General features: G+C 34.0%; 2 protein-coding genes across 2 annotated transcripts; both read left to right on the forward strand.

The window, feature by feature from the left end:
- Positions 1–844: 844 nt before the first annotated feature.
- Positions 845–2,591, forward strand: LOC103872167 (late embryogenesis abundant protein At3g53040). Its single transcript, XM_009150514.3, has 3 exons — positions 845–1,864; positions 1,932–2,089; positions 2,157–2,591. Exons 1-3 carry the CDS (start codon positions 944–946, stop codon positions 2,431–2,433), a joined length of 1,356 nt encoding a protein of 451 aa, XP_009148762.1. The 5' UTR covers positions 845–943; the 3' UTR covers positions 2,434–2,591.
- A 253-nt stretch (positions 2,592–2,844) lies between these two features.
- Positions 2,845–17,884, forward strand: LOC103872166 (beta-galactosidase 15-like). The gene is made up of 2 exons (XM_018659582.2): positions 2,845–11,699; positions 13,405–17,884. The coding sequence occupies exons 1-2, from the start codon at positions 11,337–11,339 to the stop codon at positions 13,516–13,518; spliced, it is 477 nt and encodes a 158-aa protein (XP_018515098.1). The 5' UTR covers positions 2,845–11,336; the 3' UTR covers positions 13,519–17,884.
- Positions 17,885–18,089: the final 205 nt, after the last annotated feature.

Consider the following 18,089-nt stretch of genomic DNA (forward strand, 5'->3'; position numbering starts at 1 on the left):
AATGGGTTTGGGCTCTTTTAGAGCTTTTTATAATAATAAAGAGATGACAAAAAAAAAAAAAACGTATGGTAATGAAATTAAGTTTTCTGAAAATAAAAGACCATATACTATTACAAAAATTTGGATAAGCTAATTTTTGTTAAACAAAATCAAAATCTTGTTTCTCTTGAAAACAGGAGCTGTGAACAAAGATTACTCGGATCATGAGTATTGCTAAAGTTAGTTGTCGCAAGATGAGTTGGAAAGCTACGTCGAAAGTAAGTTCAAAAAAAAAAAAAAAAAAAAGCTACGTCGAAAGTAAACATTCATATATTGTGTTGGATATTGACACTTATATTTACTTATATTAAACTATAAGAATACAAGTAATCAGTTTACAAAAAAAAGTAAAAATACAAGTAATCGAATTCATTCATAACAAAACACTGAAACAAAACTACTCGTTTGTGTGAAGATTGTATCGAGCTCTCTTAACTTTCCTGATTAAATTGGTACACATAGTAATAATTTTAATTGGAGTCTGTGATTTAGCAATTTTAACTTTCATTGGAGTCTGTGATTTAACAAGTTGAATTAGTATTGTTGTTGTTATTATTTTATAACCGACCCCAACTACTTGCTTATACGTTAAGTCAAAAGGCGCCGTTGCATGAAGAGATCACGTGGCATGGTTCCTGAGTTCAGCTATCTTCTCAGATACGTGTCGCCGCACAAGGCTACTTGTAAGATAAAAATGGCAAAAAATGAAATCAGAAAACTACACGTGGCAGTTATAAATCTACGGAGAGCATTGCATGGCATCTCAATAGAACCAAGCTGCTTGCTATAAAACCAACGAAGCAGCTCTAACTAGATAATTAACCAGACAAATAAATTGAAAGAAAATCAAGCATTCATCATAAGCTTTCTTGTGTATCAAGCAAAAAAAAAAACCAAACAAATCATGGCGTCAGGACAACGAGAGGCAGAGAAAGAAGCCAAGGCTGAGAGAGCCGAGGCCGCGGCGAGGCTTGCGGCTGACGACTTGAGAGACGTCAACGAAGGAGGTGTAACGTATAAGGTGACTGAGAAGACAACAACTGAGCATCCTTCGGCGGTGGTGGAGGAAACTGAAAGACCCGGGATTATAGGCTCGGTGATGAAGGCGGTGCAGGGAACTAAAGATGCGGTGATTGGTAAAAGCCACGATGCGGTAGAGTCGACGAAAGAGGGAGCCGAGGTTGCATCGGGGAAGGCAGGGGAGGTGAAAGACGCCACCGGAGAAAAGGCCGCAGAGGTTACAGATAGGACTGCCAATAAGACAAAGGAGACAGCAGATTACACTGCTGAGAAGGCGAAAGAGGCTAAGGACAAGACAGCTGAGCAGGTGGGCGAGTATAAAGACTACACCGCAGAGAAGGCTAAAGAGGCCAAGGATAGAACAGCTGAGAAGACAAAGGAAAGTGCGGATTACACCGCAGATAAAGCAAAGGAAGCAAAAGACAAGACGGCTGAGAAGGTGGGCGAGTATAAAGACTACACCGCAGATAAGGCGAGAGAGGCGGCTGAGAAGGTAGGCGAGTATAAAGACTACACTGCCGAGAAGGCTAAAGAAGCCAAAGATAAAACAGCTGAGAAGACAAAGGAAACAGCGGGTTACACGGCAGATAAGGCAAAAGAAGCAAAAGATAAGACGGCTGAGAAATTGGGCGAGTATAAGGACTATACGGCGGAGAAGGCAACAGAAGGTAAAGATGCTGGAGTGAGCAAGATTGGTGAACTGAAGGATAGTGCTGTGGATACGGCGAAGAGGGCCATGGGATTCTTGTCGGGCAAGACAGAGGAAACAAAACAAAAAACTGTTGAGACTAAAGAAACCGCCAAGGTAATTATCTTAGCTCTTGCTATGTCCAAGATATATACTAAAAAAATATTTTGGTGTTGATTAATAGGAGAAAATGAACGAGGCAGGAGAAGAAGCTAGGCGTAAAATGGAAGAGATGAGACTTGAGGGTAAAGAACTTGAAGAAGAGGCTTCTAAGAAGACCCAAGAGAAAACCGAATCAGCCGCTGATAAAGCTCGTGAGACTAAAGACTCAGTCTCTCAAAGGTATGGAGATTGCAAGGGTCTTAATATGTAGTTGTGGAAGCCTTCATTTTTTTTAATTGTTTTGTAGAGGTGAAGAAGGGAGAGGGACGATAATGGGTGCGTTAGGGAACATGACGGGAGCGATAAAGAGCAAGCTGACAGGTACAACACCCTCTGGTGATGATGTTGGCTCCGGGAAGACGACTGTGACAGTTGACGTAGTAGAAGACACGAGGCCTGGACAAGTTGCGACGAAGCTGAAAGCAGCAGATCAGATGACTGGTCAAACTTTTAACGACGTTGGAGAGATGGATGAAGAGGATAGGAAGGTTAATGTCACGGTGGGAGATAAAGGGAAGCTGTAATAAAACAAAACATGAAGAAAAGCTCTGCGGTTTATAACTTTATGCTTTGAACTTAGTTTTTTTTCTTCTCCGTGGTTTCTCAATGTCTTTCAGTCTTGGTATGTAATAATAAACAGCTTTTGTTTCTTAGAAGTACACAAACGATATATCACGCTGCACATATGAAGTAGTCTGTAAAACAAGCTTGAGGTGGTTCTGGCTTAAAGCTCTCACTAGCACAAAGGCGATCGGAGAGAGGAGCATTTGGTCATCCCCGGTTTGGATTCTGAGGTGGATATGGCAACGTTTCTCATTTTAAGAACCACAGCTTCTTGCTCCTCGGTCTCTCAGCTTTGCTTCAGGTTCTTATCTCGAGTGGTAATAAGAGAAGGTTCTATAGAGCGTGGACCACAACTGATCCAGGGATGTAAAAGACACTCAGACAAAGTTGGTCGTTTCTCAGAGACGAAATCAAGTATTGTAACAAGAAAATCACTCGAGTCATTTGCATCTTGCTCGGTGAACTCGTCCTTCTGGGTAAGGACTTTGTTCATGGGCCAGAAGCGCAGCAGTCTTCTGATGTGTCGATGATCAATAACCATGTCTGTTGAACAAATCTCTCGAGTAGCGGCCTCCCAAAGCTATCTGCAAGATAGAAATAAGTGTTGGGAGTTTAGAAGGCAATGGTTGAAGTACATCTCCAGTGGCAAGGTCAACAAGTTCACACTTGAGGTCAGCAGACGCCACATGGTACCTTCTACTCAATCGACTCCCTTTCCTACCTCCTTGCTTCACTTTCTCGCTGCCAACAAACCAAATTACGGACATAAGTAGAAGGACACTCTCCTTCAAACTTCCTTCACCTTTCTAGGAACATCTTTCTTTTGATTCTTGACGAAATCTCCATTTGAGTTAACTGTTTTCTCCTTGCCACTAGGGAGAACAAGAGTCATAGGATTTTTAGAAGGATCAGTCGGTCAAAAATAACAATATACATTCTCAGGTTTTAGATCAGCATGTATAACAGAAAGCTCTCTATGCAAGTAGTTCAAACCAACCAACATGTGATAACAAATCTCCTTAACCATATGAATAGGCAAAACTCTATGCAGTATAATGATGAGCACTCTTTTGCACCTTTAAAGCCACATCTCTGTAGCATTAAGAGAAAGGCAACCAAAGCGTTTGGGACATCGACAACCGTGTTACTCATGGCTCGATAACTTAGATAAGTCTTTTATATTATTTTAACTTTTTCAGTTAAAAAAAAAAAGGTTAATCGCAGGTTTCCACCTGGCCATGGAACCCCGCACAGTGACAAACTCGGCAGAAAAATGATTTTTACCTACAGACTGCAAGACACAATTATGGCACAGATTCCTAATTTTTTTGGTCCCCACATATTATAAAAATAATTTGTTGCTAAAGATTTTTTTTGTAAGGATCAGGGTTACAGCTGCTCTTACATGTGATAAAGTAACTGACAACGGTTGTGGTTTCGTCTAACTAACATAACATTGGATAAAACAGAAACCGAACCGTGTCCATGTAATGATGCTAGCTTAGAGTGAGAGAGAGGTGCGCATGAGAGGATTGAGTGTCCCAGCTGGCGAGCCAGACGGAAAAGGCCCTAACCAGGCATGGGAGCTTTATCGGTGTGTGCAGACGATGGAGCTTAGCTACTTCTTCATCTACCTCAACATGGGCGGATCTACTGTGTCCAAGGAGGAGGCAGCTGCCCCCACAAACAACTACAGTTTAGTTTATGTACATGATAGTTATTAAAGATTCTTCAGCTTAGGTGGTAAAATACTTCATTTTGCCCCCCCTTGGTCTTCTGTTCGAATTTCCATCTGCCTCTTTAAGTGGTTTTTAATTATATTATGACTTTCCTTTTCTGATTTTATTTCTTTCTCGTTTACCTGTCATACCATTTTTTTCCTCATATAGTCACGTTATATTTCCTTTAGTTATTTTGTTTCCTTAACAATTTATTCTACTATTTTTTATTTCATTTTTTTGTTTGGTTGTGAATTCATCTTATAGTCCTTTTCAAAACAATTATTCTAATTAGTTGCATTAAATTAAATTAACTTTAAATTTGTTTAAATATAGATATATATAATATATAAATAAAAATATTTATACAATAATATTAAATATAAATATATTAATTAATTAATTTATTCACCCCCACTCACTTTTTTTCCTTGAATGTGAGTTAATATCATTTTTATTGTTGTTCCTCTTTATATGCATGTCTTATACAGAGACAACTCTGTCTTAAAGCATAGAAAGCTTGTGCTTTAGGCACTGCATTCATAAGAATTTACGGGCACCAAATTGACCAAAATCATTGGTAGTGTAGTGTAGTGGTTGTATCTTTCTTCAATGAATTAACAGTCTTCATAATTACATATTTTGTTATTTCCTTTTACTTAAAGCCTTTCTTTGAGTGAGCTCAAAGTGTGTCTCTGCTTTAGGCAACCCATTAGACTAAATTGACACCGGTGTTATATGTGGTTCCAGAACATGAAACATGTAGTAAGAATGATTACTGTTCACCACATATAAAAAAATGTATTCTAAAACTTGTAATTTTCACGAGAACAAACTAGAAAATATTGAAGATAAACATGTAATAAAATAATGATTCTCCAGATTTTTCTTTGACCGACTGAAATGACCGTCTTTTGTTATTTTAATATTTTCACCTTATTATAAATAGATGTATTATCCCTTTGTTGTAAGTTCAGTTTACGATTGAAACAATAATCAAAAAGATCAGTTCCTCTTTTCTTCTTACGTTATCTAACATCAAAGAACATATATTATATTTATATCTTTTGTTTCTCACTTCAATTTAAATAATACACAACACGTTATCAGCACGAAGCTTTGACCAACTGAAGTCTATCAATACAAAAGTTCTTAAACCAGCCGAGGTAATGTTTAAATTTATGTATTTCAATACACCTAATTTATTTAAATTTTATTATTATTTCGGAGTGAGAGGCTGGACCTTCTCCGTTCGGGATGATAGGTGCTGCCTTCCCCGACTGATCGTTATGATAGACTATGCCTTCACAATCAGAAAAACACGTGGTAGGCTTTGCCTCCGTGAATAAAAAAGTCAAAAATGGTAGACTAAGTCTTCTCGGACCTTGAAAACAAAGAGTCAAAATGGTAGATCATGTCTCTTCAGACTTTAAAAAATGATCAATATGGTAGTCTATGACTCCTCGGATCATGTGGTAGGCTGAGCCTCCCGATTTTATTTATGCTATTTAAATTCCTGCAATTTAAATTTTTGCAATTTAAATTTCTGCAATTTAAGTTTATGCTTTTATTTTATGCCTTTAATTTTTGCATTTAAATTATGCATTTAAGTTCTCGTCTTTATTATATTTATATATTATTCTATGAATACAGTTATCATGTCGAATTTGACAAAGCTCGAAATTAATGCCCTGGATATTACGGGAAATAATTATATGACCTGGACAGTGGGTGCAAAGATGCACCTGAGAGGAAACAGGCTTTTGGAAACCATCGATAGTTCAAAAACGGTGTCGGAAGAGAAAAAGGCAAAAGCCATGATATTTTTACGACACCACATCCGTAATGGTTTAAAGGATGAATATATTACGAAAGAGGATCCTTGTGACCTCTGGAAATCTTTAAAAGAGAGGTTCGACACCAAAAATATGTGATCTTACCGAAAGCTAAACACGAGTGGATACATCTCCGGTTCCAGGATTACAAAAATGTTAGTGAGTTTAATTCCGCGATGTTCGGAATTACTTCGAGGATGATGTTATGTGGAGAAAAAATAAGTGATTATGATATGATCGAGAAAACTCTCTCCACGTTCCATCCTGAAAATGTAATCATGCAGCAACAGTACCGGGTGAATGGATATACCCGCTACTCGGAGTTGATGAAAGTCCTCCTTGTAGCGGAGCAGAATAATCAAACTTGTGACTTTAAACCATCAAGCTCGTCCTACTGGATCTGCTCCATTCCCTTAAGTGAATGTTGCATCATCCAGTTATGATAATAGAAGAGGACGAGGTCGTGGACGTGGTGGAAACCGTTATCATGGTCGTGGAAGAAGATTTCGTCCCTATGATGAAAGAAATAATAAAGACTTCCACGAAAATGAAAGGCATGAAAAGGGCCAGGATGATAAAAGGCAAACGGGAAAGGTTGTTACAGATGCGGCATGAAAGGTCATTGGGTACGTACCTGTCGTACACCAAAACATTTAGCCGATCTGTATAGAGAATCCCAAAAGGGAAAAGAGAAAGGAAGAGGTGAAACTAACTTCATCTCTGATAAACCTGGGCCATCCTTTCATGGTTTTAACAATGATACTCATCTCGACGTAACAGACTTTCTGGTTGAGCTAGAGAGTATCGATGAGTGATATAAATCGATGTGATATAAGTAGACTGTATTATAGTATCTATATCTTTTGTTGTAAGATATATGTTATGTTTGTTTGATGCTTAATAATATATGTTTTATGAATATTTTATATTCAGAAAATGCCAAACTTTGAGACTATGGATGGAGATTTGTGTTTGGCAGATAGTGCGTCAACGCACACGATAATCAAAGATAAGAAATATTTCTCCAGTCTCAAAATAAAAAATTACGCTGGAAGCATAAGTACAATATCTGGTAATGCAAAAATTATGATGGGCTCGGGAAGAGCGAAATTTTCAATGCCAGGGGGGATGATATTTGAAATAAGTAATGCATTGTATTCCCCCAAGTCTCATAGAAACTTGTTAAGTTTTAAGGATATCCGAAGAAATGGATATCATATTGAGACTATGAGTAAAGATGGCATTGAATTTCTTTGCATTAAGTCCGAGAGGAAAAATATATTGAAAGAGTTAAGAATGTTATCCTCTGGACTATATTGTACGAAAAAAACCATGACTGAGTCCTATGCCGTGGTAAACATGAAGTTTACTGATACATTTAAAATATGACATGAGAGGCTAGGACATCCTGGTTCAGTCATGATGAGAAAGATAGTGCAAAATTCGAATGGTCATCCGTTAAAAAACGGAAAAATTTTACAAACGGGCGAGTTTACATGTAATACATGTTCTCAAGAAAAGCTTATAACTCGGCCATCACCAGCAAAAGTAGGCAATGAATCACCAATGTTTTTAGAAAGAATACATGGTGATATATGTGGGCCGATCTACCCACCGGACGGGCCGTTTAAGTATTTCATGGTATTGATTGACGCATCTTGTAGATGGTCAAGTGTGTCTCTTTTGACGACACGAAATACGGCTTTCGCAAAGTTCATTGCCCAGATAATAAAGCCGAGAACGCAATTTTCAGAGTATGCCATAAAGAAAGTAAGGCTTGATAATGCTGGTGAGTTTACATCGCAAGCCTTTGATGATTATTGTATGTCAATGGGGATTGATGTGGAGCATCCAGTTCCCCATGTGCATACACAAAATGGCATGGCCGAGTCATTGATAAAACGGTTGCAGTTGATTGCAAGACTGTTAGTCTTGAGAACAAAGCTCTCAATTTCTATATGGGGTCATGTTATATTGCATGCAGCTGCACTGGTTCGGCTAAGTCCGAGTGCATATCATAAGTATTCTCCTTTACAATTGGCATCTGGGCAAGAGCCAGATGTATCCCATCTCCGTGTCTTTGGGTGTGAAGTCTATATTCTGATAGCTCCGCCACAAAGAACCAAAATGGACCCACAAAAGAGATTGAGAATATATGTGGGTTATACGTCACCAAGTATAATAAGATATCTGGAACCAGTAACTGGTGATATGTTTACGGCATGATTTGCCGATTGCCATTTTAATGAAGATAAATTTCCAGCGTTAGGGGGAGGAATTAGTAAAATTCCTCAAGAGATTACATGGTGTACACCGTCGTTGTTACACCTTGATCCTCCTACGAATCAAAAAGAGCTGGAAGTTCAGAAAATTGTGTATTTGCATAATTTGGCAAACCAGTTACCAGATGCGTTCACAGATACGAGAAGGGTGACGAAGTCATGTATACCCGCTGAAAATGTTCCATCAAGAGTTGATGTTCTTAAAGAATAAATTGATGGAAATAAAATAAATGAACTTAGGGTTCAGTTAAAGAGGGGGAGGCCAGCAGGTCCTAAAGATAAAAATCCCCGTAAAAAAAAAGAAATTTGATGAACAAAGTAAGGTTCTAGAAGAACCTGATATTGAAAGATGTCTGAAAGAAGACATAAATGGAAAGGTTCTAAAAGAACCTGATACTGAAAAATGTCTGAAAGAAGGCATAGATAAAGATGGTCCAGATGACGAGAAAGAAACAGAAAAGTATGAGATTTCCATCAACTACGCCCGAGATGAAAAGATATGGATCAGAAATAAAATAAAAGATGTTGATGGAATGTTCTCCTTTTCTGTGTCCAAAGAGATCGATCATGAAAATGATGATCCCAATCCAAGGTCCATTATAGAATGTCAAAAAAGACATGATTGGGAGGAGTGGAAGAAGGTCATTCAAATTGAATTACTCTCCCTGAATAAAAGAAATGTCTTTGGACCAATAGTCATAACACCTGAGAATATAAATCCTGTTGGGTATAAGTGGGTATTCGTGAGAAAAGTAAATGAGAAAAATGAAGTAACACGATATAAAGCCCGATTAGTTGCCCAAGGTTTTTCTCAGAGACCGGGAATTGATTTTGAGAAAACGTATTCTCCGGTAATGGATGCAATTACGTTTAGATTTTTGATGAGCCTAACGGCGTCTAAAAATCTTGAAATGCATCTCATGGACGTTGTGACTGCATATTTATATGGATCGTTGGATAACGATATATATATGAAGCTCCCTGAGGGATTGAAAATGCCTGAAGCATTGAAAGAAAAATCCAGGGAGATTTATTCGGTCAAGTTACAGCGATCACTATACGGATTAAAGCAATCCGAACGCATGTGGTACAATCGCTTAAGTGAATATCTTTTGAGTAAAGGATATATGAATAATGTGATATGTCCATGCGTTTTTATAAAGAAATCGTAATCTGGCTTTGTGATCATTGCTGTATATGTAGATGACCTGAACATAATTAGAACTCAAAAGGAGGTTGATGATGCTCGAACTCATATGAAAGAAGAATTCGAAATGAAAGATCTCGACAAGACAAAATTTTGTCTTGGGCTCCAGATAGAGCATCTCCGAGAAGGAATATTTGTGCATCAATCAAACTATACGAAAAGGTTATTGAAACGCTTCGTATGGACAAAGCGACTCCTTTGAGTACTCCAATGATTGGTAGATCTCTCAATGTTGAGAGTGATCATTTTAGGCCTTGCAAAGATAGCGAGAAGATATTAGGTCCAGAAGTACCTTATATGAGTGCTATCGGTGGGCTGTTGTATCTTGCAAACTGTACCAGACCAGATATAGATTTTGCTACTAATCTACTGGCAAGATATAGTTATGCTCCTACTCGCAGGCATTGGGACGGAATAAATCACTTATTCCGTTACCTTCAAGGTACAGTTGATTTAGGGTTAATGTATTTAAGAAAACCCGAGTTTGGTATGGTTGGTTTTGCAGATGCAGGATACTTATCAGATCCTCATAAGGCTCGATCGCAAACCGGCTATGTTTTTACAATTGGTGGAACTCGATCTCTTGGCGGTCCCAGAAACAAACTCTGGTTGCGACATCTTCAAATCATGCGGTAACTATTACACTTCACGAAGCATGTCGAGAATGTGTGTGGCTTCGGTCAATGAGTCACCACATACAAGAATCAAGTGGAATGGTCAACGAGAAAGAGCCGACGAAAATATTTGAAGATAATTCGGCTTGTGTTGCTCAACTCAAGGAAGGCTATATCAAGAGCGACAGAACAAAGCACATCCCTCCAAGATTTTTCTCGTACATAAGGGAGCTCGAGAAAAATAAAGAAGTGGACATCAAGTATATACGGTCATGCGAAAATCCGGCTGACTTGTTCACCAAAACTCTTCCGTCTACAACATTTCGAAAACACGTCTATGGTATCGGAATGCGGCATTTGCGTGACCTGTAACAAGGAAGCTAGGTCCACTACTTTCAGGGGGAGATTACGACAGTGTACTCTTTTTTCCTTGTCATGATTTTTATCCCAATAGTTTTTCCATGACCAGGTTTTTAACGAGACACTACATAATAAAGATGGAGAATCAAGAAAGAGTGTTGAAGATAAACATGTAATAAAATAATAATTTTCCAGATCTTTCTTTGACCGACTGAAATGACCGTCTTTTGTTATTTTAATATTTTCACCTTACTATAAACAGGTATATTACTCTTTTGTTGTAAGTTCAGTTTACGATTGAAACAATAATAAAAAAGATCAGTTCCTCTTTTCTTTTTACGTCATCCCACATCAAATAACATATATTATATTTATATCTTTTGTTTCTCATTTCCATTTAAATAATACACAACAGAAAATACAAAACTGCTAATATTTAGGTTGATAATTACATCGTATCTATACATAGATGATATTATTTAGATTTATAAACTATGTTAACGAGTTTCTAGAATTTAGTTTCAATTTCAATATTTGACTTTTAATATATATATTTTGAATGTGATTTCTTAAATAAAAAAATGGACTAATATATTTTTTTTCTTTCAAAATAATATATTACTAACTCATCATAGAAAAGTCAAAACAATATTTTTTTTCCATCAACTACGAAACCAAGAAAAGAAAGAATTTAAAAATGGACTACAAACTGAGAGAAACTTGCTTTGCCACATCTACACACGACTTTGTCGCTTCAAAACTTAACTAATCCAAGTTAAAAACATATAACTACATTCATGAGTAGTCCCTAATACATTTTTGTCACTTTTGATTAGAGGACAACAAAATGGACACTTCACACTGCCATTACCGAGGCTACATCGTGCTAGTATTTTTGTTTTATTCCTTTGTGTTTGGTTTAGCTTCTAATATAGATATTTCTGATGATGCAAAAGGCAGCAAAACTAACAGTACCCCAAGACGTTTTCTCTCTAATTCCATATATCATGGCAAAGACATGGGCAAGGAATATATAAGGTGTGCAGAATCTGATCTCGAAATTCCGCAGATGGATATTTCTTGCGAAAAGACATCTAAAGATGTTGTTAGGAATATCAATTTCGCTGATTATGGCAATCCTTCTGGTAAGTGTGAACACTATAGACACGGAAATTGCGGCGCATCAAATACCTTGAGGATCGTCAAAAAGGTTAGCAAAATTATCAATATGTTGTAGATTAGTAAATAATATCTATACTATTAAAATAGAATCACTCATATGATTCTGCCTTTGCATGTTGGAATTATTTACAAAACCATGCAACTCTCTTTTTAAAACAAAATTAATTAATATGGTAATTATAGAATCAATTGACCAATCAAAAACCAGCAACCTATTTTTTTAAAAGGAATTAAACCCGTAATTACTCAAAACTGATTCATATTTAAATCAAGGATGAATATATCTAAACTAAACAAGATATACACGGGATTTTATTCCATAATATAGATTATGTCTTCGTTAGTTATTTAATAGAGAATAAGACTAGGATAGAACCAAACCAAGTTTTTGTTCCCAAACTAGCACTCAAGGCTCAAAGTCACAAAAATAAGTTTCATTAAAGAGGTAAATATATACTTATATTTTTTGGGTTAATTATTCCAAACCTTAGAGTTTAGAGTTAATGGGGGTGGAGTTTTAGAATTAGGGTTTAAAATTTTATAAAATAAAAAATAAATACTAAAATATTAAAAATAAAAATTTTAAAAACAGTTTCAAAAAGTATTTTTGAATTATAAAAAGAAAATTTGAAAAATTTTGAAAAAAAAAATAAAAAGAAAATTCGAGAAAAAAATGTTTCAAAAAAAAATTTATAAAAAATTTTGAATCTGAAAACATATAATCTGAAACTATAAAAAAATTTCTTTTTTCAATTTTTTTAATTTATTTTATTTATTTTTATTTATTTTTGTTTGTTTATTTAATTTTAAACCAAATGTATTAGGAATATTTTACCCTTTAATGAATGTCATTTTTGTGACTTTTTCCTTCTAATACCATTTTTGAGACAAAAACTCAAAAGATGCTATTATTGACAATTGCCCTAATTTACGTTTATTTTAAAAGGAAAAGTTTCAAGTATGGTAACAACTCGGTTCGGAAAAGGTATACATTGTCATGGGTTATGGGAAAGCTTTATTTATAAATGCATGTTACATCCTCTACAATTTTCACAACCAAATTCGTGCAAGAAAATTTACATAAAAAAAACAATCGTGCGAGAAACAAATGTCTACTTTCATGAACCTAAGTTTTCTGAATAAAATATTAAAAAGTAGGAATCTATGAAATTTAGTAGAATGTATGTAATAATAACAACTTTTCAATTAAAACCTTTTTACAGACATTGGTTTTGGTTCAGATAAACCCTAATTTATTGTTTTTCTACCAATAATCCAAATGCCTTCCACCTGTTCTGAAAAAATAATTTTTCATGGCTAGGTCCCATTTTTATTTTTATTCAAGACAACTAAAATGCCTTCCATCTTACATTGGTAGCTATCCATAGATAAGTGAGCATATATTTAGAGATACTATCTTTTTGATATTTTACTAAATGAATTGTTGATGCTCTCAAATACAAATATTGTCAAATTATATGTATCAAAGCCTATGTCTATTTTACAAACATAGATACATAGATATCTTCTAATTAACTCAAACAAACATTTTTACTAGATGACAAATAATTTAGAACACATAATCATACATTTAGCAAATTAGTATATCTATTTTTAATTAATTTTTAAAGAAATACAAATCTCGCGTTTTTAAAGTGCGGATCAAAATCTGGTATCTCAGTTAATCTTATAAATATGTCAGTGAATCTTTTTCCGAAATATTATTTTTTCAGAATTGTCTTGGAAAACATAAGTGTGTGCTTTTGGTTTCGGACGAGATGTTTGGTACGAGTCACTGCAATAAAGATATTCAACTCTTTGTTCAAGTCACCTGTACAAAACCTTAAGTTTCTTATTTGCATGGTTTTTTTCACTGTACTGATCAGGTTCTTATTGATTATTAAAGGAATGTACGAAAAGATTAAGTTATTTATTCTATTTGTTATTATTTTTTAACAAAATGTAAATATCACTTTGAAATCAAAGTTGAGGTTTTATAAACGTGATTACACAGAAAATAAGACATATAGTCTTGATTCCATAACAAAAGGTAAAAAACATGGAAGCAAAAACAACCAGAACTTAAACCGTTCTATTTGATATTTTGCACCGAGGATTGATGTTGATGCCGATCTTAACCACATAGTCTTTGCGACTTTTAGAACTGCATCTTTTGGTTGAAGGAGAATGAATAAGTGACAGAAAAAGTCAAAAGGTTGTGTAACATCATAGAAAAAGAAGTTGAGTATTTACTTTAGCAAGAACGTCAAAAATGTTTTTGACGTCTTTTAGAGCATCTCCAAAAGAAACTCTATGACTTCAAATATAGAGTTCTTGCTCTCAAAAAAGAAAATTTAAAACTTCAAATTTATAGTTTTGAGGACTATCACTACTAAAAACTTCAAATTTAAAGTTTCATCATTTTATTTACATTTTGATCTTTACAATTAATTACAATTCACATTTTTGATTTTTAAGTATTTTCTCGTTTATCGGTTGAAGCTTTAAAATTTTTATATCTCATAAATCTTTCAATTTTTTTTTATAAATTTAAGTCTTACACATAAAATAAAATTAGATAACAAAAATATTACAAAAGAACCTTAATAAAAAATATTTTTAAAAAGTACATGAAGACATAATTATTACACAAAATTAAATTTTATAACAACACTAATAGTTTGGTAAATTTGATCCAGAACTTCCAGAATCTCCAAAATATTGTCCAAACAAATTATGTGTAACCGAAGATACAGAATTAGAGAAATAATTTTATGGAATAATTTGGTATTTTTCTTGTAATGTAATATTTAATTATGTATTTTTATTTATAATTTTATATATTTAGTGTAAGATTTTATTAATTAACATTGCTTTAATATTTTATATATGTATAGTATATTTATAAAATTTTAATGGATTTAAATTAATTATGACAAATATAAAGATCATAGAGTAAAATATAAATAATTTTGAAATTAGGTTTGAAGTTTTACTTTAGGAGAAAAATACTTTTAAACTTCAAATATAGAGTTATACAAACTCAAAATAGAATGACTTTTTGGAGATGCTCTCACATTAGCAGTCTTGTATACATCAGCACAAATGAGGAATCAACCAACCTGGTGTATGGACTCACTAGTGCAATTATGAACAAAGAGGATGATTATATTTGCTACTTATTTTCTGGGTTTTAGTGATATGGCAAAGCCGTGCCTATGGTATAATGAAAAAGACATTGGCCTTAGCCCCCCCCTCCTCACCCCACAAAATTTAAAATTGTAGGGGCCCCTAAGTATATTAAGTTTTATTGATTAGCAACTTAAACCTCAAATCATAGAGTGCCAAGATAAGTTCACACTACAAAAAAGATTTCCTTTACAGCTACGTATATCGTTGTGAATTCTTCATAAATGGAGTGTTAATTAAAAATTTATCAAAATCAATATAAATTGTCCGTCACAGCGGATCAATCGTCGTAAAATCCCGTAAAATGTTTCGTCGTAAAATCGAGACACAATGTTTTGTCGTGAAGTCATCCTTAACCACGAGGAAACTGTTCCACGTAAATGACTCATAATATTTTGTTATAAAGTTCACGTAAAATTTTGAAGTTAAGTCGTTGTTCAAGAGGTGTAAACTTTACGACAATTTTACTAGGTAGTCGATGTTAATTTCTCGTACATGTTTACGATGAATTAACGTGAACTTCCTCCTATACTCCTCCCAAACATTTACGAGAAATCAACATCGATGTACACGTAAAATCGATGTAATATTTACGAAAAATTAACATAGAGTGTACAACAAATGTTTAATTTTTGTTTTAAAAAGGTAAAAAAAAGTTAAAATAAGTAAAATTATAAGTAAATAATAAATTAAAATAAAATTTAGAAATTAATATTAGAAATTAAAAATATGTGACAATTCCATGTAAATTATGCGACTGATTGTTCTCAATTGGTGAAAATGGTTTCAAAGTTAGAAGAATGACCTCCTACCTTGAAGAAATACGACAGATCCAGGAAAGTTTCCAAACTTTTGAGATTAGACATATACCTAGGATTCAGAACACAAGGGCGGATTATCTTACATGTGGTGCTCTCACTCAACCGTTTCACTTTGTGTTCATAGACAAAAGTCTCATGTTTGGTTAGAAGAGAGTCTTAATCGAGTCCGTTTATACTGATGACAAAAAAAGAAGTGCAAATTGAAAAATCGCTAATCTTGATTGAAACATTCCAAATATCCTCTTGATCACATTTCTCAAACTAGCATAACGAAGATTAAACAATTTAGATGCAGTGTTAGGATCATGCCTTTGGCCAATAATTCTTGTTGACAGTTCGAAAACGATGAAATGGAAAAAACTTATTTGGTACGCAAATTCATAATCGATTAGGTAGAATTTACCTGAAATTTTAAATGATAAACAATGCTTCAACATGTTCTTATAAATAAATTGTAAAAATTTTACCTTCTGGTACTTGAAAATTGTTTATTCTTCTAGTTAAAGCATTGTATAATACTCTTGAATCATGCGCTTTAACCTTCCCATCTACTAAGAACATATGTAACCCCATAATCAAAGCTACATATAATTAACACATTTTATAGTATTTCTCTTTTTCGACTACAATAACTTGCATGTCCAACTATTTCTGCAAGTATATCCCCCCACCCGACATAATTCTGAAATAAATTAAAAAGAAATGTTAATCAGATATGTGACAACGTAGAGAGGCATGGGTTACAACTCTATATGTGAACACTAGGGTCGGCCCGCCCTACGGGCAGAATATATTTTTCTTATGATTTAAGTTACTATTTTTATAAGATTTTGTAATTTGTGTTTTAGGTTTGTATTTGCAAGAGATGTATATATAATGATTTTTGTTTTTAAAAAAATTTTAGATGAAAAAAAATTATATGTGGTAAAATATATTTTGCTTGTTTACAATAATTGTTTCTATATTAAAAAATTATGGCATTAATATATTGTGAGGGTTTCAAATGGTCGATTTCATATTCGATGTCAAAATGGTTTATTTTTTTCCTAATATTAATTCTTGTATAGATTAAGTAAATATTTTCTTATTTAATCTCATACACTTTAGAGTCATCAATTTAAATTGAACGGTTTTGGGATATTTTAAATTCTCTGTGTTACAACTGAAATAAAAAACAAAGAAAAACACACTGGTTAAATATTTAATTGGTTTAAAGAGAATCCTGGACAAATATCCTTCGTAAAAATATTTTAATTGTATGTTTTCTATCCCCTTTTACAAAAAAAAAGTTCTCTTTTTAACTTTCTGTATCGTTACCTCTGTATACTTTATAACATTTAATTTCTGCAATTACTTCTTTAAATACTTAACATGCAGATTTTAATACTTTACATTTCCATTTCAATTTTTTGTTTTAAAAATATATACTACAGTTAATATTTCTACACAGCTACATCATTCACAATTTACATATTGTAAAATATGTATATAACTCTGACAAAACAATTTTCCTATACTTATTTAACTTCATCCACTGCCGCATTGATCACATAAAACCCTCAGAGTTACAAATCTGAATTGATCATGGGTCTTAAGATGGAGAGCAAAGAAAACCTGCAAATATCACAGAAAGTTGTTATGCTGCAGAGAACCACGTAAACCTGCGTACCTTAGTAATAAATAAATAAATAAATATATATATATATATATATATATATATATATATATATGTTGAGATGGCATTAATTTGTTTATACACTAACGGTTCAACCATCATGTTATGTTTAGCAGCTTTCACAACGTGTGTGGTCAGCTTGGCATGGCTAGCTAGATTTGACTTAGTTCCCAACAATCTTTTGGCGAAGTTATATAAGCAATGGCAACTTTCTTGACTTGTAGCAAACACCCACTGCACTAAGCAGTGCAAGCCTAACTGAGATGGATGGTTGAATGTTGCAGTGAGTAAACTAAAAAATCAACATAAAATTGTTGTGGTTTTACCTTATGCATCTGAAAGAGAAATTCATGTGGACTCTTTAAAAATCAACCATTAAGGTTTCTAAGCGAAGCTAAAGAGCATTATTGGGATCAATGTGCTTGTTTAGTTTGCTGAATCAGATGGACTAAAACATCAACTGCAAGAAATACAGTAACACATTCATCAAGCTACAATAATTAACTAATCATTAGTCCAAAAATACTTCACATACACTATCTGTAATGCAAAATCCAATTAAAAAAATTTCTCCACAAACAGCACCTCAGAAGATTGTTATAATACTTTTGACCATCTGGAGCATCAACTTTTAAGGACTCTTTTATTCTACAATATAAGTGGATGAAAATGTAGAATCTGAAACATAGAAAAAAAAAACAAATAATATAGATCTTTATAAAGAAACATGAAC

This window comes from Brassica rapa, chromosome A04 (genome assembly GCF_000309985.2).
Source record: "Brassica rapa cultivar Chiifu-401-42 chromosome A04, CAAS_Brap_v3.01, whole genome shotgun sequence".
NCBI lineage: Eukaryota > Viridiplantae > Streptophyta > Magnoliopsida > Brassicales > Brassicaceae > Brassica > Brassica rapa.